General features: G+C 40.7%; 1 protein-coding gene across 2 annotated transcripts in view; it reads right to left on the reverse strand.

Annotated features, from left to right (window-relative positions):
* The window catches only part of CCDC148 (coiled-coil domain containing 148), a 174,266-nt gene that overhangs the window by 86,601 nt on the left and 65,241 nt on the right, over positions 1–22,424 (reverse strand). For both annotated transcript variants that reach the window (XM_075117866.1, XM_075117867.1), the window contains exons 4-8: positions 15,003–15,106; positions 13,184–13,266; positions 12,875–13,038; positions 12,419–12,514; positions 12,146–12,327 (exon numbers count right to left, since the gene is read on the reverse strand). In XM_075117866.1, the coding sequence (XP_074973967.1) occupies positions 12,146–12,327; positions 12,419–12,514; positions 12,875–13,038; positions 13,184–13,266; positions 15,003–15,106 (629 nt within the window). The remainder of the gene's footprint in view (positions 1–12,145; positions 12,328–12,418; positions 12,515–12,874; positions 13,039–13,183; positions 13,267–15,002; positions 15,107–22,424) is intronic.

A 22,424-nucleotide genomic window follows, 5' to 3' on the forward strand; every position in this document is an offset into this window, starting at 1 on the left:
TTACTCCCTCCCCCGCTGTTCCTCAGACATTCTTGTCAACCGCTGGAAATGGCCCACCTTGATTATCGCTGCAAAAGGTTGTTTCCCCCCCCCCCCAACCCCCGCTCTCCTGCTGGTAAGAGCTCACCTTACCTGATCACTCTCTTTACAGTATGTATGGTAACACCCATTGTTTCATGTTCTCTGTGTATATAAATCTCCGCACTGTATTTTCCACTGAATGCATCCGATGAAGTGAGCTGTAGCTCACGAAAGCTTATGCTCAAATAAATTTGTTAGTCTCTAAGGTGCCACAAGTCCTCCTTTTCTTTTTATGGTAAGTACCGTACTCTCATTTTAACAAGGGAAGCTTAATTTACTATTCATTGGAATGAGGAAAGGACAACATATATGCAGATCTGTTGTCCCCTTGCTTATCAGAACTGTAAAGTGACTCTTGAAGGCAGAATGGAGCACCCCTTGAAAATACAAATACAAATGAAAGGATGGTTCTTTTTTGCCTTGCACCTTGTGCAGCAATTAACACTTCTGACAAGTAAATACAAAACTGGTATAAAACCACCACTATTAAGGTAAGTGAGATTTCTGCTTGGTAGCATTTTATATCCACTGTTTTGAAGATATATTGACTACATAAGGTGCAAGGCAACCAGGAATTAAGAGGAAAATATTTTGTACGTAGTGTTACTTATTACTTAAGTGTCATATGGAGAAGCATTAATAAGAATAAAGATAATATTCCAAATAGAATTTTTAAAAATAGCATGTAATGTGACAGATGGCTGTTTAGTTTTCTTACACTCCATTAGAGATTAAAAACAACATTTTCATAACAGAAAAAAAGAAAAAAATAATCTGTTATGACAACTTTGATATATTTGCATTCAAAGATCACCCACACTAAATTAAGACTAATGCTTCCCTAACTGAGGAAGTGCCAAGAGTTATAAGGAGTTTTTGAATCAAAATACTAGAAAGTAATACATCTTGCTTCACATAAAGTGCATTTAATGCCATAAAATTCTAACACATATATTGTGTGACAGTATTAATTAGGTGCAAATTTAGTGTCAACATTAAAATGTAATTCAGATACACATGAAATGACAGTATAATGTATAAATGTCCATCTCAAAACAAGTGTTCCATGAACAGATATCACTGACCTCAAGTCCATTTTTGCCCCCTCATTGAATTTAATGGATTTATATTTCAATACATCTTTCAAACAACCCATGATTATGCAGATTGCTCCCTTCCCACCAGTACTTGAAAGATAAAACTAAAAGCTAAACAGTATGTTTACTACTAATTATGTATATACAATATTAGTATGATGCCCTCAACTGTGGCCAGTCGAGCTGGTGCAACAGTCCTCAGTAGACTAAGCATGTTTGATAAGGATGATTCATATTATGTTTAATGTTATGCAAGAACTTAAAACAAACACCAGAAATTCTAATGCACTGAAAACCATTGATTTGATTACTCCACTGTTTTCTAGAAGAAATCCCGAAAAGCAGAAACTCAGTCTGCAACACAGAGAAGTTTGTGTGTTCAGGATATACTCATCTGAATGATAAAAACAAAATTAAGCAATTTTTAGCCAGTCAGGAATGTCAGTGTAGTTTCGGCAAAACAGACAAATAGGCTTCTATGACCCAAGATGCTAAAATATATCCATATTAGATTAGGCTTCCTGATAAATTCCATTTTTTATCGTCTCTACCAATGAACACCCAAATGTGCTACCTATAACCATTAAAATAAACCCAACAAAAAGCATGGTACTGTTTAATACAATAGCTTTCCTTACCATGGAAACAACTTCATTGTACAAGCAGCCCTTGAGGAGCCAATCACTGAAGTAAGGGAAGATCATTATTTCTGACTAATGTAACTGAGCGGCCACTATCTTCAGAATCTTCATAAAGACCCTGATGATGGCAGAGATTCTGAAAGGGAGCACTCAATATTGAAAGTGCCAACTACAATATAAAGAAATCTCATTAGATCGATGCTTTGTGATGTTAATGTATACATTTTGTAGGTAGAGGGCCACAGAGTAGTCTCTTGGATCTAGAGATGGAATTATAGCTGTGATAATTACCATTCTGAACATGAGTTTTGAAGAAAACATTCAGCATTTTGAGATCCAAGGTGGGCCTCCATCCACCCTTTTTGCGGGGAACCAGAAAGTACCTGGAATAGAACCCCTTCCCTCTGCGTTGGGCAGGAACTGTGTCTATGGTTCTTATGTGGAGAAAGGAGAGGACTTCTTGTCTCAATAGATGTTCACAACATGGGTCCCTGAAAAGGAATAGGGAAGAGGGGTTGGGTGGAGGAATAAAAGTGTAATGGGTGGAATAGCCTGATGATATAACCTCCAATACTCATCTGTTGGAAGTAAACTGCACCCATGAGGTTTAGAAATGAGAGCGAACATCCATAAAGGTTCAGCTTTAGATCCTGAAGGTGAACAGTTTTTGACCATGAACCAATACATCAAAATTGTCTAAGCATCAATTAGGAAAGATGACTAGTAGTAGTAGAAGTAGTGGATGGTTCACTCTTCTGGAGCCTAGGTCTCTTCTTAGACGCTTCTGAAGACCTACGCTAGACAAGGAATTGGACTGGGATCTCTCAGCCATCTCTGACCATCTGAATCTTTTTATTTGCAGGTGTGTAGATACTAACGGACCAGAGCGTTGTTCTTGAATTCTCGACAGTGTTCAAAATTCATCCAAGGACTCACTGAAAAGCTTGAGCCTCTCAGAAGGAAGGCTCTCAGTGTGTTCTGGAGCTCCCTCAGGAATCCCAAGGATTGGGGCCAAGAGGCACTATGCATGACAATCACTGTAGAAACAGAGCAAGCTACTCTGTTCGCTGCATCAAAGTCCTCACTAGTAAATGGCCCTCCATGATAATTGCCTGAAATTGCTTCCAAAAAGTCTGAGAAGGATACAGTCAACAAAAGACTTATATTTGTTGTAGTTTGTGCAATTATACTTGGCCATAAAAACTTGGTAGTTGCTGATCCTAAATTGCAATGTCATAGAAGAGTACCACTTGCAACCAAAGAGATCCATGTGGTTTTCATCCTTATCATATAGGATTGCTTTTATTGTGTTGCCTGCCATGCTCATTCACAGCATCAATGAACAAAAATTGTTGGGTGAACAAAAATTCAGAGCCCTTAGTTGGAACATAATACTTTTTGTCTGCTCTTCTATATGTTGAAGGTGGTCGGGGTCTGCCAGATTGTTTTGGAAGGTTCAAATAGATTCTCATTCAGACAAGGTTACCTGACCAGATGTTGCAGTGTGAAGAATGTCCAAAAGTTTATGTTAAGTCTTGCAACCCTCCTCTAAGAGAATCTGGAGCTAGTCATCCTCTTCATCAGCTCCTGGAACTGTTTAAAAGAATACACATAAGCGGGCTGAGGGAGTATCACTGCTTCATCAGATGATGAGGAGGAAGATATGCTAGTTTGTGGTGTCATGTTCTCATCAGTCCTTGCTCTCGTTCCTCAAAAGACTCCTTGTGAAATGGAAGTAGGTTGGCAGGAACAGGGGATTGCTGACTGCTGTCTGTGGCACTCCCCCTGGGCATAACTGGGTGCTCTAGAAAATTGTTGCTGATAGGCAGCCCATGCCTTGAAGCATTTCTTTCCGAAAAAAATGTCAAGAGAGGCAGCTTTGGGTTGGTAATCGAGCAAGCCTCATACTGAAATCTGAGAGTCAGAAGAAGGTGTCACAGATATAGAATTTTCCTGCAATATCGTTGGGAGATCCTAATATAGTAAGTTTATGTATCACTGTGGGCCAGGGATTGTATGTAATTCCATGCGGGAGGGTGATCACAGCCCTCCAGGAACTAAGAACGTTAGGGGGTGATTAGGCAGATTCACTCAGGTTGTAACACCTCTCGAGTGGTTTCGCCATCTGGAGAGGCTCACATATACTGGTTCAAACTGGATTCTCTGGAGACCACAAAAAGAAAGCTCTCTTGGATAAATAGCCAGTCTTTAAATTGACTCAGGGCTTTCTTTTTGATACAGCAAATGGATAGAACCTTATGTCCCAAGGGAGGGCCCCCACCCGTAGTCCTTCCAACCTTACCCTGACACCTGACAGATCCAGAGACTGGAGTTGGGGTGACCTTTGATAAGCTTTTTAGCATGAGTGTAGGTCTTTAATTCTTTTGAATATGTTTTCTCTGTAATGCTTTCACCTTAAGAATAAACATGCTTACTTATAAAGGACTGTGTGGTAACTTATTACAGGGGACATTTATGCTCTTTATAGCCCCTGAAGAGAGAGCAAAGCACAGACGCTGGTCTGTTTAGGTGGTCTGGCTTGCTGGAAATGATAGTATAGGCAGGGAATGGAGCAGCCTGGAAAAACCCATCAGGAAGAAGAGAGAGGTGACAGTTGGCAGCTGGAAGCCTAAAAGTAGGTGCCTTTTCTGGACCACAGAAGAGAAAAAATACTTGTGCAGTTGCCCTGAACTGTGTAAGTAAGAAGATAAGAATGGCCATATTGGGTCAGACCAATGGTCCATTTAGCCCAGTATTCTGTCTTCCGACAGTGGCCCTTGCCAGATGCTTCAGAGAGAATGAACACAACCGGGCAATTATTGCATCCCAGTAGCTGGCAGTCAGAGGCTTGTATACTCTTCATGGACAGGGGTTGTGATGAGGGAAGTTGTCTGTCTCTTTTCATGAGTACCAGAGAGCTAGATGGTACCAAAGAAAGATGTGGTATTGGTTATGTACAAGGTTCTCATACAGAATGATTCAGTGCCCATTAGTTGAAGGTACTCAGGTTCATCTGAGATAAACAAGTCTCCGGAGAATCTAAACTCCTGTGGTGCTCGGTGGATCTGAGCTGAAACCTAGCGAGGCTCTGTGGTGGTAGGCAGTGGCACTGAGGATGACCTTTGCTTCTATGGTACGGATCTATCACCTTGTAATGCAGATTGAATACCTGTGGTAACATGGGAGGAGGACCCACAGTCAGTGCCACTTTGAAGCAGAGTTCTTGGGATCACTAATATCTTGATAGTTTCAGGGAGGTAATGAAGCTGACTTTGGTACTAAGGAATACTGGGTACCATGTGGCTCAGAAAATCTGGGCCTTAGCTGAAGAATCCTCAGTTCAAGGGAACCTGGTGGGATGTGAGGTCTCCAGAACAGTAGGTCTTTGTGGTGACCTAGGCTTCTTGACACCAACTTTTCTTTGAGGAGACCTGGAACTCTTCTCCAAAGTCTTGGTGTTGTACACTGTGGTTATGTCCTGCAAAAATATAGCAGGTGAGCAGACTGAGGAGGTTGATAGCATACTGTGCTCACTGGAGGAGAGCTGTACAGGGGTGGTTGTGGGGGTATCTGGACCCATATTGGAGGCAGGTTGAAGGGAGAGCTCCATCATGAGAAGCCTAATCTTAATCTCCCTATTTTTTCTAGACCCAGTCTTAAACCCCAATCAGATTTTATGCTCATGGGACATGAGTGTCCCCTAAGCAGTGGATACAGTGAGAGTGATAGTCACTAACTGGAATAGAATCCCAGCAAGTGAGGCCATGTTTAAGTCTCAGGCATTTAGGCATATCCTGAGGATAAAATCTCCCAAAGGGGGAAGCTCCCTTGGGGAAGGAGGGAAAGATCTGACAAAAATCTCCACAAACAAAACTAAAAGTTACTGAAAACTAAAGATAACAAAGCCTAACAATAAATGAAGACTAAAGCTATCCTTAAAAGGATAATCGAGCTAGAAGAAGGTAATACAATACCCTCCTTTCAGGCAGAGGCGATTGAGAAGGAACTGAGGGCATTTTGTCCAACGTTCATAGGGCATGAGGATAGCTAGGGCACATGTATGGACCAACAGGCTCCGCTACCAAAAGTCTCTCTGATCAAAGACCATGCACACCTGAAGTGGAAGACCCAAAGGTACATTACTTGAAGAAGATTGTTCTCATTCACCCGGTGGATGAAGACCAGTGACTAAAAGTTGCTTTTCTTCCTCCCTAGCTTTCATGTAACAAGAGAATTTTCTAGTGTACCATTAAATTAAAAATGGCTGTGTGGAAACAGTGGCAAAGGTCCCTAGTTATGACTATAGCATGGTTGCAATAGTATATTAAAGAAGAACACTAGAGCGAGACAAAACCGTTGTTTATAAACCTTCAAAATAACTCTTTGTTCTTGATCTTTTTGTTTCACTTTTTCTCAGACACTGTTTTTCATCACATGAATGTTTGAGGCTACTTTGGGTGTGAATATCCATATTCATACACAAATTTGAGTGTCTGCATAAGAATACCACAGGAAGTGACCTCCCCTGCTTATAATACTCTAGCCATTATGTCTGGGAGTAGAAACAGTACCATCTGAAGTTAGTGACCAATAGTTCATGTTGTAGTTGAGGTAAATACTTTGCAAAACTAGAGGCTATAAGAATTTCTATTACAGTGTTTGCAAATTATCTGCAATTCTGCAAATATATTTGTAATTATTCAGAGTAAAAAGGGCTACATTAATCAGAAAGTTGTTTGCTACAATTAGTTTGCCCAGCTCTAATAGACACAAAGTGTTCCCACCATGATAGCTGGTAATTGTGTTTGGTAGCTTATTGCTAGGGTTCAAATTGTTGTCATATGATGGAGATAAAGGAAGCTTTTTGTACCTTCCCAGAGGTACCTGTTCACATTTTCCTGCATTTGTAGGCTACTATAATTGACTAATTTGACGATTTATAGTGCTAAAGCTGACAATTTTGCATGGGATGCAAGAGGAGAAAAAAACCCCAAGGATTCATCTTCATTCTTGGTAAAGAAAGATTTTAAGACCTGCCAATTTTATTTATTTTAAATAAAATCACTCTCAGATTCTATCGTTAGAAGGGAACATTATGATCATCTAGTCTGACCATCTACATAGCTGGCCATAGAACCACACCCAATAATATCTCCATCAATCTCATAACTCTAAATATATCTTTCAGAAAAATATCCAGTCTTGATTTCAATATTTCAAGTGACAAGAATCCACCATGTCTCTAGGCAAATTGTTCCAATGACAAGTTACTCTCACCGATGAATCTCCACCTTCATGAGGAGAGAGATGGAGTTCTTTAGGTCTCCAAAAAGGGATCTGGAGGACCTTCCTGATCCACTTATGATTTTCAAATGCCAGTTCCACAGCTCCATGCCAAGGTTCACCAGTTTCTCATAGGCAAACATTCAGAGAAAGTGTGATTCAGCCTCTGGGGATTCATACTTTTCCCTTCATATACACTAGGGGTGTTGCACATATCCAGGCAGAATATCCTGGAACATATAGTTTTAGTTTAGCTTCTGTAAATATCCAACATATCATCTAAAATGTGAGAGTCTGAGTACACTACAAATAATATTTAAACAGATACCACACCTCTCCAGATGCCAAGAGATGTCAGACTTTCACCACGGTGAAAACATGGCCCAAATTATAAATGTGGCACTTGCTTTCATACATATCTTTCCTCCACAGAAATGTCTATAACCATTATTTGGTTTCAGAACTGAAACATGGCAATTGTCCTATACATAATAACTCCTCTCAGGCAGCTGCTTCCTCTGAAGCAGATTTACCAAGAGTTAATCCCTAGCTTTGTATCTTCTAAAGAATATAAACAACTCATAAGGGAAGTTACCCTTTTCAACTCATAATCCCCAGATATCCTTTACAATAGCCACAACAATGTAAACTGCATGCGCTGTTGAATCTGCACAGACAGACAGACAGACTGCAATACCACTGAATGAGATGTCAACTTCCCCAGCATGTCAACCATATGATTGCTGATTGTTGTACCAGACACATGTAACTAATGTGCTCATACAGAGGGGCTAGATTTCCTTGATATACTGTGATATTTTATTCATCTGAAAGGACACTACACAGTATGCACATTTTGAATATACAAATAAGTAGTTTAATACTCAATTCCTCTTTCAATTATTTAGATAATTTAGACATTTGCCTGTATCCTTAGAAGTTGAGGTTTAAAAGGTGTTTACAGATTCAGCAGTCTGATTGTGGCATATTTCAGGATTTTCTATAACAAAATAGATGTCCCAGCAGCAGTAAAGAGGGGGATTTAATTGAATAAAACTCCATAATCCATCATCTCAAATTAAAAATGCTACCTACCAATAGTAGCCTCAATTTCACAATTCGCTGTTTCCTCAACTATGCAGTTTGGTAGTTTTCATTATCTGTAATATTTACTTATTTTTTCATTTCTTAAATAAGAAACAAAACACTCATTTATTCAAACTCTAACAAGACAAGGAATAACAGCCACCTCACCATCTGAGCCTGACTTTTACCTCTTATAAATCTCTTTCATCCATCCACTGACAGGGAGATTTTACTCTTTCCTTGGAGTTATAAGATCTAAATATAAGATGGTTTCAGAGTAACAGCCGTGTTAGTCTGTATTCGCAAAAAGAAAAGGAGTACTTGTGGCACCTTAGAGACTAACCAATTTATTTGAGCATAAGCTTTCATGAGCTACAGCTCACTTCATCGGATGCATACTGTGGAAAGTGTAGAAGATCTTTTTATACACACAAAGCATGAAAAAATACCTCCCCTGACCCCACTTTCCTGCTGGTAACAGCTTATCTAAAGTGATCACTCTCCTTACAATCTGTATGATAATCAAGGTGGGCCATTTCCAGCACAAATCCAGGTTTTCTCATTCCCCACCCCACACACAAACCCACTCTCCTGCTAGTAATAGCTTATCTAAAGTGACCACTCTCCTTACAATGTGTATGATAATCAAGGTGGGCCATTTCCAGCACAAATCCAGGGTTTAACAAGAATGTCTAAGGGGAGGGGGCGGGGTAAGAAAAAACAAAGGGAAATAGGCTACCTTGCATAATGACTTAGCCACTCCCAGTCTCTATTTAAGCCTAAATTAATAGTATCCAATTTGCAAATGAATTCCAATTCAGCAGTTTCTCGCTGGAGTCTGGATTTGAAGTTTTTTTGTTGTAATATCACAACTTTCATGTCTGTAATCGCGTGACCAGAGAGATTGAAGTGTTCTCCGACTGGTTTATGAATGTTATCATTCTTGACATCTGATTTGTGTCAATTTATTCTTTTACGTAGAGACTGTCCAGTTTGACCAATGTACATGGCAGAGGGGCATTGCTGGCACATGATGGCATATATCACATTGGTGGATGTGCAGGTGAACGAGCCTCTGATAGTGTGGCTGATGTTATTAGGCCCTGTGATGGTGTCCCCTGAATAGATATGTGGGCACAGTTGGAAACGGGCTTTGTTGCAAGGATAGGTTCCCGGGTTAGTGGTTCTGTTGTGTGGTATGTGGTTGCTGGTGAGTATTTGCTTCAAGTTGGGAGGCTGTCTGTAGGCAAGGATTTGTGAGAGTGTTGGGTCATCCTTCAGGATAGGTTGTAGATCCTTAATAATGCGTTGGAGGGGTTTTAGTTGGGGGCTGAAGGTGATGGCTAGTGGCGTTCCGTTATTTTCTTTGTTAGGCCTGTCCTAACAATTTGTTGGAGCAAATGCAGTTGTATCGCAGAGCTTGGCTGTAGACGATGGATCATGTGGTGTGGTCAGGGTGAAAGCTGGAGGCATGTAGGTAGGAATAGCAGTCAGTAGGTACCCACATCAGTAGGTATAGGGTGGTGTTTATGTGACCATCGTTTATTAGCACTGTAGTGTCCAGGAAGTGGATCTCTTGTTTGGACTGGACCAGGCTGAGGTTGATGGTGGGATGGAAATTGTTGAAATCATGGTGGAATTCCTCAAGGGCTTCTTTTCCATGGGTCCAGATGATGAAGATGTCATCAATATAGCGCAAGTAGAGTAGGGGCATTAGGGGACGAGAGCTGAGGAAGCGTTGTTCTAAGTCAGCTATAAAAATGTTGGCATACTGTGGGGCCATGCGGATACCCATAGCAGTGCCGCTGATCTGAAGGTATACATTGACCTCAAATGTAAAATAGTTATGGGTAAGGACAAAGTCACAAAGTTCAGCCACCAGGTTAGCCATGACATTATCAGGGATAGTGTTCTTGACGGCTTGTAATCCATCTTTGTGTGGAATGTTGGTGTAGAGGGCTTCTACATCCATAGTGGCCAGGATGGTGTTATCAGGAAGATCACCGATGGATTGTAGTTTCCTCAGGAAGTCAATGGTGTCTCGAAGGTAGCTGGGAGTGCTGGTAGCGTAGGGCCTGAGGAGGGAGTCTACATAGCCAGACAATCCTGCTGTCAGGGTGCCAATGCCTGAGATGATGGGGTTCACCTGCACATCCACCAATGTGATATATGCCATCATGTGCCAGCAATGCCCCGCTGCCATGTACATTGGTCAAACTGGACAGTCTCTACGTAAAAGAATAAATGGACACAAATCAGATGTCAAGAATGATAACATTCATAAACCAGTCGGAGAACATTTCCATCTCTCTGGTCACGCGATTACAGACATGAAAGTTGTGATATTACAACAAAAAAACTTCAAATCCAGACTCCAGCGAGAAACTGTTGAATTGGAATTCATTTGCAAATTGGATACAATTAACTTAGGCTTGAATAGAGACTGGGAGTGGCTAAGTCATTATGCAAGGTAACCTATTTCCCCTTGTTTTTTCCTACCCCGCCCCCCCCCCCCGACGTTCTTGTTAAACCCTGGATTTGTGCTGGAAATGGCCCAACTTGATTATCATACACATTGTAAGGAGAGTGGTCACTTTAGATAAGCTATTACCAGCAGGAGAGTGGGGTGGAGGGAGGTATTTTTTCATGCTTTGTGTGTATAAAAGGATCTTCTACACTTTCCACAGTATGCATCCGATGAAGTGAGCTGTAGCTCACGAAAGCTCATGCTCAAATAAATTGGTTAGTCTCTAAGATGCCACAAGTCCTCCTGTTCTTTTTGTAAATATAAGATGCACACACACACACTTGTATGAAAAAAGGGGGAACACACATAATTCTGAACTATGTTTGGAACAGCTATCTCCATTTTAAGACTCCATAATTCTATTTCAGGGTTCTCAAAGTCAGATGAGAGTAAACTGAGGGCTTCTCTACACATCAGACCGTGGCAAGCTGGGGTGTGGGTGAACACTAGCCTGCCAAGCTCTGTTTACGTGCACCCTGCTGAAACAGGACTAGCTCAAAGCACTCTAATGAACTGTTCATGTGCATCAGCAGGGTGCGCGTGAGCAGTTAGAGTATGGCACGCTAGTGTAGGGTAGATTCACACACCAGCTTGCCACAGTCTAATTGTTCATGTAGACAAACCCTTTACAAAGTACTCTATAGTTATCAGAATTTTGAAACAAAATTATAGCCCTGTAATTAAACATTTGGTCTCTACTATCCCTAAAATAAAATAATATTTCTAAAAAAAGTTATACAGTACTAATGTTGCCAATTCTCGCCATATTTGTTGTTACTATTTTTACCACTGTAACCTGTACAAGTTTTAGACATGGACCAGGACTCCACTGTGCTAGGTGCTCTACCAGAACAAAACAAAAAACAAACAGTCTTAAAGCCCTATCTCTTGGGGGCAGCTGATTCTCATTTTTTAATGGTCCCTTTAAAATAGCTCCAAACTAGTTTTTATAATATGTCTTCATGGTAATCTATTGCTGCAATGATCTGCACTTCATGAAAAGATTAGGACTCTGCTGTGCACGTGTGTTTATATTTTAGATTTCCCTAAGGAAGGAAGTGCAAATGTTTTTTCCTAATGTGAAGTAATTACCATACAAAAATAAATGTTCAAAGAAATTTCTATCCCTTTAATGACGAAGTCAGTGAAGATAACATTTGCTATACGTCATACTGTTGGTTCATTAATCCATAAAGAATTTTGCTTATTATTTCAGTAAGTTCTTTTGAAAAGAGTTGCAATTCTCTCTACTGTGCAAATAATTATTGACTATTTAATCCCATAGAACTGGATAATGAGTCAACTATGTATTGTACTCAACAAAAGAAATAATTCTCCTGCTAAAAGGAACTACAGTCTCTGGAGATAACAGAACACAGAACAGTTTGTCATCCTGCCCTCAAAAAATGAATCAAAACAGATTTTATTACCTGGATATTATGTTTAACTGTTGATCAATCTCTTGAAGTTTAGACCAATATTCATCTGCAAATTTATGGAATTCATTAAGGACTGAAGACTTCAGATCGGGGTATGGGCATTCCAAGGCCAGTAACTGTGAAGGAACTTCATGAAAAAGGCCAGTTTTCTCTTCAAAAGAGTATATTAGTACCTGAAAGAAAAAAATCAGTTATCAGTGGTCTAATACATTTTTTATGTTGTGGAGTAACTCAATTAATTTGGAAATGTGACCATTCTCTTACTTTATTCTTACAGTCTTCAAGTTCTTGTTCCAAAGCCAATTTTTCTTGATTAAGTAATTCCAAAATTGTTTTCTGTTGTTCCTTCACAAAGTCTACCTAGTTTTATGAAATATTAACAGTTAAGACTGATATTTTTCATATCAAAACTGTCATTTAGAAGCAAAGCCTAATTTTCTTCTACCATACACCAGTTTTACACAAGTGTAACTTCCACAGAATTAATCCAGATTTATACTGATGTAAGTGTGAGGATAATCAGATGCACGGAGGTTGATCATGGCCTTAAAAATTAATAGCTACAATATTTTCAGATAGTATATGCATCTTAAGGTTACATTTCACACTTCTTTTAAAAGGCTTTGAAACTTTTGCTTCCCTCCCTCAAAAAAATAATAAGCAAAAGAAAATATTATAAAATTCAAAACAGCAACAAACTGTAGAAGTGAAGTTACCAACCTGCTCTAACACCTTGACTGGAATGAACTCATATTCCATGCAGGATTTCTGTGAAGGGTAGCACTGCATTTCAGACAGCCTGCATTTCAAATCCTCTCTCAGTTGCCAGACGGGATCTACCGTATTTGTTTGATATATAACCAGTTCCTTTGATAATTTATGTGCTATAGACAGTTAAACATAAAGCTTTCTCAAAAAAAAAAAAGACAAATATTTGCTAAATTGTTCTGTAATTTATCTGTAATGGTCAATACATTTGTTTTTAAAAACCCACTTAAATTAATCAAGAAATCAAGTGAAAATTCTTACCAAAGTCTGACATATCCAAAAGAAGTTCACATTCAAGGCTCCCTTCATCAAGGAAAGTTTGTATTTCTGTTTCCACATTATGTCTGAAATGTATAATTGGAACATATGCATAAACTTTAATTTCTTACTCATATAAACAAAGATAGAAAACAACCACTGCCCTACACACAATTCATGTGATAACTGAATAGGGGGAAGACTCTGTATAGAAGGCAACTAGGTGAGCTGGGGCAGAGACGAGGCAAGTCAGCAGAATACAAGATACATATCAGGCTCTCTGGCACCATGCCTATTCCAAAGAAAAGACCGCCTTCCTTTGGATTCCCCTCTGTCATGGCAATCCCTGGAGGCAGCCCCATCCAGAGGGGTCCCTGATACTGCAACTCCACTGGGGCTGCACTGTTTCTGAGTGACAGAAGCAAGGCTTGGGGACACAGAATTGGAGAGTAGGCATGATATCTCCATACAGATGGCATGGGACCTCCCACTGATTCTCTATGATCCACAGTAAGACCCTCTACTAGTCATTCAGCGACCTTGCTAGGCAAAAATGAAAGTATTCTACAACAGCAGTAGGATACTTTAACTTTAGGCTGCTCTACAAGAGAAGAATAGAATAAGTCTCCTTTGCATTCAACATGTGCAGGGAAGGGGTTGGGAAGACAACTTGAACTACACTCTCCTACAAGAGATTTCCAGGATTAAAAACTGATCTGAGGTTGGTTATGGAAGTTACCATCCCTTGGAGACGAGTGATGGTACTGATCAGTGGAGTGTGGTGATGAATGCAGACCCTGAAAGCATTAAGGGTTCATTTCTACTTGAGTTTTGTATCCAAAGTGCTTGCAGAATCAGGCATAATGTCATCTAAACACTTTGGGGGGAAATAAAACCTAGCAGGCAGTCAAATATATATTTTCAAGGAAAAACCAGATGGTATTTCCATATTTTACCTCAACAAAACGAAGAAATAGCTTCTGAAGTACATTAGCAGTGCAGTGGCAGCAAGAAACTTATTTACCATTATTAATTAGGGCCAAATCATGCCTTCAGACATAAGTAACGACCATACCACTCTTTTTGAAATAAGTGAGAGTTGCATATCATATCTGAGAACAGAATGTGACCATTTATAAAGAATTAAACATTAGAGGCTCTGGGGTGGGCCAATAGTCCAGTAGGTTCTAGGCTGCTCACATATTGATTGATAGCCAAATATTTGGCTGTGAGCAGTGGTGAGCTGGAGCCAGTTCGCACCGGTTCGCGCAAACCGGTTGTTAAATTTTGAAGCCGGTTTTGAACCGGTTGTTAAAGGGGTTCGACAAACTCCGGCCCACGGGCCACATGCAACCCGCGGGACTGTCCTGTCCGTCCCGCCTGAGCTCTCGGCTGGGGAGGCTCCCCTGAGAATTTCTACTCACCCGGTGGCCTGCAGTCCTTCGGCGGCAGGTCCTTCAGTCACTCCAGGTCTTCGGCGGCACGTCATTCACTCGCTCCGGGTCTTCGGTGGCAGGCCCTTCAGTGCCGCCGAAGACCCGGAGCGATTGAAGGAACCAGTTCTTCAGCTTCTGGCAGCTCATCACTGGCTGTGAGTATGAGACTGAGACAGAACACCCCACCCTCCCCCTCTTTACCTATCTTCTTCTTATCTGTAAACTCAGTTTAGATGTGGGTAGTTACAATCTCCCACTCTTTTCAAATACTCTGCATCTACTGCTGTTCGATTACTTTATCTTTTTCTTTCAAACAAGCAGTCTATACCAACATTTTTGCTATCAAAGCATTTCTTTTATAATCTCTAAGATTCCCCAGTTCTTACCTGTTCTCACTCAATCGTTTATGCTCTTGCCACCAGATCTGGTGGTGCTGTTTCAGCAGCATTTGTTCTTTGTTAGTTTTTGAAGCTTGTTCTACTTTTTTAACCTATGTAAAAAAGGAAAAAGAAAAAATTCTTACTAGTATTCAAATTAGTTTGATATATTTACAAAATGGCTTCCCCAAATAAACTTTTAATACTAGGTTGTATGAACTTGTGTGCCTCTGCAAGCACATCTTTGTGAGGAATGGAGCTGACTGAAAATTTCAAACAAATTTTTCTTATAAAAAATGACCTTGGAAATTTTCATGAAGACTTTACTTTAGTTTTCCCATTTTTGGATGAAAATTAAATAAAGGAAAAGCAAAAAAAAGGTCAGTTCTTTTTAAAAAATATCCCCCCCCCCACCTTTCAATCTTTCTGCTCCCCCTCCCCTTATTCAGTGGCAAAATGGAAAAAGGGAAGGGGCAGCAAAAGAGAGAGAGAGAGAGAGAGAGAAAGAAGGGAAGTTGACACCTCCACCCCATGTAAAATAATTTTTTTAGCTGAAAATGTTCAAAGAATTTTGATGAATGAAAAATCATTTCTATTGGAAATATATAGAACAAAAAAGTGAAAATTTCCAAATTTTTCACAAAAAATTATTTCTACTTTTCAACCAACTCTAGTGAGAAACAACATTTTGATCTAAATTGAGAAATTGCTCCTATCTCCTAGGCGCTTGTTTTCTTCCTCCTCCTCAGTGCACACAACTGGACCAGTGATACAAGCAATCCATATAAGGGAGGAAGGAGGAGATGTATAACTCTTCTGTCCCTGCGAGGGTGGATAAGGCAAGTGATAATTTAGCCCTTTGCTAACTAGCATAACTTTTTATCCATCCAGTGATAAAGTAAAAACCCTATTTTAAAACTAATATTTTTCACTTTAAAAACTAGCAAATATTTAAGTCCTTCAAACATAGCCGAGTTCAAAATATCTTTGAGCAGAGTCACTTTTAGTTTTCTACAAGTTACCTTCACCTCATATAATGCCAGATTGTTGAGCTTTTTCTTACATTATGAGCACTTATGTAATCTTATTGAAGTGAATGGGGCTGTGACGTTGCACTCCATATGTTTATGGAAATATGCTTATGAGGGTGAATATAATGTAACTGAACTATGCTTTACGCAAAAGGTCTCTTGTAAGGTATCATTACAAAGCTTATAATCTACTGAGGATGTTCATCCTATTTGTATGAATGTATCATTCTTGTATCTGAAGCTAGAAATATGAAATATTACTCTGAAGTCACATTGTAATTATGCAAAGTGTAGGCCATTAATGGTGGTTTAGAATCTTGATGGCTCCCATTGACCAGGACAATTGTTTGTTAATGGCTCTGTTTACTTGTAAGCCTTCCTGTATATGCGGGTGCCAGCCAGTGAGTAATGAAGTCTCGCAGGACATGTGAACATGTCACATGATACTGGAATCCATCTTAAACCTGGTGCTTTTCCATTTAGAAGGAAGGGTGGGAACCCAGAAAAAGACAAAGGATTCCCGCCTTGTGCCAAAGATAAAAAAGGGGGTGGAAGAGAACAAAGGGAGCTGCAGTCATGGAAAAAAACCTAGTTACCACCTGAGCTGGAACTAACAAGAATTGTACTGGGGAAAGGAATGGGCCCAGACTAGGAAGGAGTCTAGTCTGTGAAAGAAGCTTATTGGAACCTCTCTGAGGGTGAGATTTACCGGTATTCAGTTTCTTAATGTATTAGGCTTAGACTTGCATGTTTTGTTTTATTTTGCTTGGTAACTTACTTTGTTCTGTCTGTTACTACTTGAAACCACTTACATTCTACTTTTATATTTAATAAAATCACTTTTGCTTATTAACAAACCCAGAGTAAGTGATTAATGCCTGGGGGAGCAAACAGCTGTGCATATATCTCTATATAGAGAGCGGACAATTTATGAGTTTACCCTGTATAAGCTTTATACAGAGTAAAACGGATGTATTTGGGGTTTGGATCCCATTGGGAGCTGGATGTCTGGATGCTGAAGATAGGTAACCTGCTGAGTGGTTTTCAGTTAAAGCCTGCAGCTTTGGGGGTGTGGTTCAGACCTGGGTCTGTGTTGCAGACTGGGGTGTCTGGCTCAACAAGGCAAGGTTCTGAAGATCCAAGCCATCAGGGAAAATGGGCTCAGAGGTAATTCCAGCACAACAGATGACAGTCTCAAGGGGGTCTCTGTGACCGAACCCGTCAGAGGGGCTACTTATGTGTGATTAATAACATCACCAAGGGCTTCACAATCTGTCCCAAAAGAAGGCTTACAATGAAAACTGCCCTAATTTAATACACATAAGGCTTGTCTAAACAGTGCTTTTGTCTGCACCTGAGGGGTGTACATTTTAGTCCATACTAGCATGCTAGTATTGCACGCTAACTGACCTGTGTCGACCCTACTGGCAGGCACCAAAAGTTCCCTAGTGCACATTAATGGACTCACATTTCAAACAGTTAACATGTACTAGGGAACTTTTAGTATGTGCCAGCAGAATCTGCATAGACCAGTTAGTGTGCAATGTGCTAGTATGGACTAAAATTTACATCCTTCTAATGCAAACTAAAGCAACACACAGACCAGGGGTCTCAAAATCTTGGCCCGTGGGCCATCTGGAGCCCAGAACCTCCCCACTGCGGCCTGTGGAGGAGAGACGCATGCAGACACACTGCCAGCAATGTTGGCTGCAGGCAACGCCCCCTGCAGCTCCCATTGGCTGGAGGAGATGGACAGAGATACCATCACTAGTCGCAGGGCAGAGTCAGCGATGGAGGCAGTGTCACTTTTTTCCACAATGAATATAAACAAATCAAAATACCGAACACAACTATCTGATGCACACCTTGCTGCAATCCTGAAGGTTTCAACTGCTCAGTCACAGAGGCCAAACATCAACAAACTGACAGAACTGAAGCGTTGCCAGGTGTCTGGCAAACACTAAACACTCTCTGACAGGAGAAGAATTGTATAAAGTTGTATAACTGTTTTATTATTTCTAAGAAATTTGAAATAAAAAAATACAATTTAAACGTTTTCTTTTCTGAACACCATCTTCAGTGACATTATTGGCCCACTGGGAGGATTTGAGGACTGGCACTGGCCCTAAGATAAACTGAGTTTGAGACCCCTGACATAGACAAACCCTAATATAAACAATGATATAAAGGAGTGATATCTTCATCATCCTCAGGATAATATAAAAGATGAAGTACAATACAACATACTTTAAGTACATAAAAATCATGGAAATGTAGGGTGAGAAGGGACCACATGAGGTCATCTAGTCCAGCCCCCTGCACTGAGGCAGGACCAAGTATACATAGCTGAGGGGCTCTAAACTGGGGGTCATGACCTCTCAGGGGTCACGAGGTTATTATGTGGGGGTTGCAAGCTGTCAGCCTCCACCACCAAGACCCGCTTTGCCTAAAGCATTTAGAATAGCGTTAAATTTGAAAAATGTGTTTTTAATATATGGGGGGGGGTGTCGCACTCAGAGGCTTGCTGTGTGAAAGGGGTCACCAATAAAAAAGTTTGAGAGCCACTGATACAGATATCCCTAACAGATGTTTGTCTAATCTGTTCTTATAAACCATTAATAACAGGGATTCTAAAACCTCCCTAGATAACCTGTTCCAGTGCTGAACCATTCTAATAATTAGGAAGTTTTTCTTAATGTCTAACCTAAGCCTCCCTTGCTGCAAACTAAGCAGAATACTTCTTGTCCTATCCTTTATTGCCATGGAGAACAATTGAGCATGATCCTTTTTATAACAGTGCTTAACGTATTTGAAGACTTATCAGGTTCCCCCCTAAGCCTTCTCTTCTCTAGACTAAACATGTCCAATTCTTTCAACCTTTCCTCTTAGGTCAGGTTTTCTAAACCTTTCGTCATTTTTGTTCCTCTCCTCTGGACTCTCCAATTTTTCCAAATCTTTGTTGATGTGTGGCACCCAAAACTGGACACAGTATTCCAGATGAGGCCTTCCCATTGCCAAACAGAATGGAACAGTTACCTTCCATGTCTTACATATGATTCCTATTAATACATCCCAGAATGATATGTCTTTTTTTGTAACTACATCTCATTGTTGGTTCGTATTCAGTTTGTGATCCACTATAATTAAGGCTACAACTCTGTCATAGAAGTTATGGATTCCATGATTTTATAAAGACCTCTGTGACTTGTACAAAATTCCAATAAATTCAGCCCTGGACAGTGGGGCTCCAGGCTTCATTCTGTGATTTATTGTTCATTACGCATGTCCTGTCTGTGACTTTTAATAAAAATGCCTGTGCCAAAATTGTAGCCTTAACTATAATCTCTAGATCCTTTTCTGCAGTGCTACCACCTAGCCAGTTATTCCCCATTTTGTATTTAAGTAGTAGTTTGCACTTGTCTATTGTATTTCATGTTGTTGATTTTAGACCAATTCTCCAATTTATCAAGGTCTTTTTGAATTCTGATCCTGTTCTCCAAAGTGCACCATATTCCTCCCAGGTTGGTATCATCCGCAGACTTTATAAACACATCTTCCACTCCATTATCCAAGACATTAATGAAAATATTGTCTCGTACCAAACCAAGAACAGACTTCTGTGAGACCCTACTTCATATGTCCTCCAATTTGACAGTGAGCATCCCATGGACTTTGGACGACCATAGGATTACTCATATTTCTAAAGTGCTTTGCTGGGTTGGGCCACAATTAGTTTATTTAATATGCTATTTAGTACAATCTGAACAACATAAGCAAATATTCAGTGTCGAGATATGTGCTCAGACTAAGTATGTGGTGTGTTCTGTGTTGGTCAGGAAAGTGTAAGGCTGTAATTAGAGTTTTGTATTATAGTGTTGGCATGAATTGGGGGTTCTGTGTGTACCACTTCTGAATTGTGGATTATTTTATGAAATTACTGTGTTATGGAAAGCCTATATGTATGTGGATCCACCATGAGTTAGTAGGATTGTGCCGTGTCTCCTCCAGGTCAGAAACAATGGTGTGAGATCACCACTCAATGAGAATTTATTCAAAGTAAAACACCTTGGGACAATGGGTTTGCTTTAGCTGGAAGACGACACTTCTTCTTCTTGTCTGAAGGGAGCAGGGTTTGAGAGTAAAGGAAAACTACCAGGAGGAGAAAAAAGAAGCAGGTGACTCAGCAGGAATCTATAAAGTAACTCAGGGGGCTGGGGGAAATGGGGAGAGAACCATTTTGCACCAGATTAAGATATGAGAGGTTCCAGCAGGAGCAGGGTAGCCAACTCATAAGAATGGCCATATTGGGTCAGACCAAAGTTCCATCTAGCCCAATACCCTGGCTTCTGACAGTGGCCAATGTCAAGTGCCCCACAGGGAATTAACAGAACAGGTAATCATCCAGTGATCCATTCCCTGTCACCCATTTTCAGCTCCTGGCAAACAGAGGCTAGGGATACTCAATGGAGGATCCTGCCTGATGGAACACAGATGATCTCTCAAGGACTCCCAAGGTAAGGGTAAGCTAGTGATGGACAATATGTTAAGGATGTTTTTTTGTTTTCTATGATCTGTACTCTCCTGTGCTTTACATGATTAAATATAAAAGAGTATAAAGGTGTTAGACTGGGCAACGTGTGTTAATGTCTTCACAAGTACTGTGCACCCTTGAGAGTTAAACTGTAAATGAAAGCTTCACACTTCTGGGGTGGAGCTCCGGGAGATAGGGGTGTTTAAGTACTGAGGAGTCTGAAGCAGGACTGACCTTACCGTGAGGCGAACTGAGGCGGCTGCCTCAGGTGCCAGACTGTGGGGGGGCGCCACTAGGACCCAGAGTGTAGAAAATTGTGTCTGCTGGTGGTGCATATGTATTCTCTCTGCTCTAGATGCACAGAAATGATGGAGTGCTGTGCTGGAGGAAGGAGGGCACAAGAGACATAACAGGCAGGCAGGAGAAAAGGTGAGAGGGAATAACAGAAAGCAGGAGGAGCTGCAGGGTCAGAGAGGAGGAGGAGGAGCCTCTTATGTACCTCTCTAGCACCCCCAGGAGCCTGGACTGATTAACACCAGCTTCTCAGGGAGCTTCCTATTTCCTGCTGCTTCCCTGAACCCACTTGAGGAGAACAGGCAGTCAACTGAAGTAGTAGGAGTCAGTTAGGTCCTTAAGAAGCTGATATCTTCCCTCACTCAGGTCCTGCTACCAGCCTGCTTATTTGTCCCCTTCAACTGAGTGTTAAGAGCCACTATAGCTGGCACAGAACAGTAGTCATGAGTGAAAGAAGAAAACACCCCTCTGGGGAAGCATTCAGAAAAAGAAAGAAAGCAAAGGAAGCTTTTCTATCTAAGTTGGAAGGAGCTCTCCTGAGATACATAGACACAAATGTTCACGATGAGCCTTCTGGCCCCAGTGAGGATATGAGTGGTGAAGAGATGCCTGATCTTCCAGTTAGTCAGAGTTCAGGCAGCTACAGCAGCATCCAGATCTCCATCTCAAATGGATGTATCCATGCACATTCCTGAACAAAAGTGTAGATCAGAAAAAAGTGTGGTGGAGGCGCAAGAAACAGCTGCTGCTGAGTTTAGTTCCTTAAGTCTAGATGATCCAGGACTGTGGACCCACTTGAGCAGTAGCCTGAGGGACCTCCTTGTACTACAGGGGCCACAGTAAGTGAAAAACTTCAAGTTCCCCAAAGACAATGAAAATAGAAGTTTCCATCCAACACATTACTGGAGTGAAATCCCCAATGGTGACAAAGTGGAGAGGCCATGGCTTATGTACTCAAAAACCAGAATGCTGCATACTGTTTTTGTTGCAAACTCTTCCAGTCTAATGTTCCAGCCACATTGGGTTCTACAGGAACAAAGGACTGGAAAAATCTGGCTAGAAATCTGCAATGCCGTGAGAAGACAGCAAACCACCAGAGAGCATTCCACAGGTGGAAAGACCTTGAGATGAGACTAAGGTTAAAGGCCCCCATAGATGATCAGCATCAAGAGAAGATTGCATCAGTCTCTCTTTACTGGCAAAATGTTCTGAAAAGGCTCATTGCCATTGTGAGAATGCTTGCTATTCAAAACCTAGCACTGCATGGCACTTCAGATCAGCTGTATGTGCCAAACAATGGAAACTTCCTTAAAATTGTGGAGCTGATGGCTGAGTTTGATGCTATACTCCAGGAGCATCTAAGAAGAGTCACCACCCAAGAAATGTACACACACCACTACCTTGGAAAAACAATTCAAAATGAGATCATACAGTTACTGGCAACAAAAGTCAAACAGAAGATTGTGGCAGATCAGAAGTCAGCAAGATATTACTCTGTTATTCTGGACTGCACACCTGACATCAGCCATACGGAACAAATGACTTTAATGGTGTGTTTTGTAACAACAGAAACTA

This window comes from Caretta caretta, chromosome 11 (assembly GCF_965140235.1).
Source record: "Caretta caretta isolate rCarCar2 chromosome 11, rCarCar1.hap1, whole genome shotgun sequence".
Classification (NCBI taxonomy): Eukaryota; Metazoa; Chordata; order Testudines; family Cheloniidae; genus Caretta; species Caretta caretta.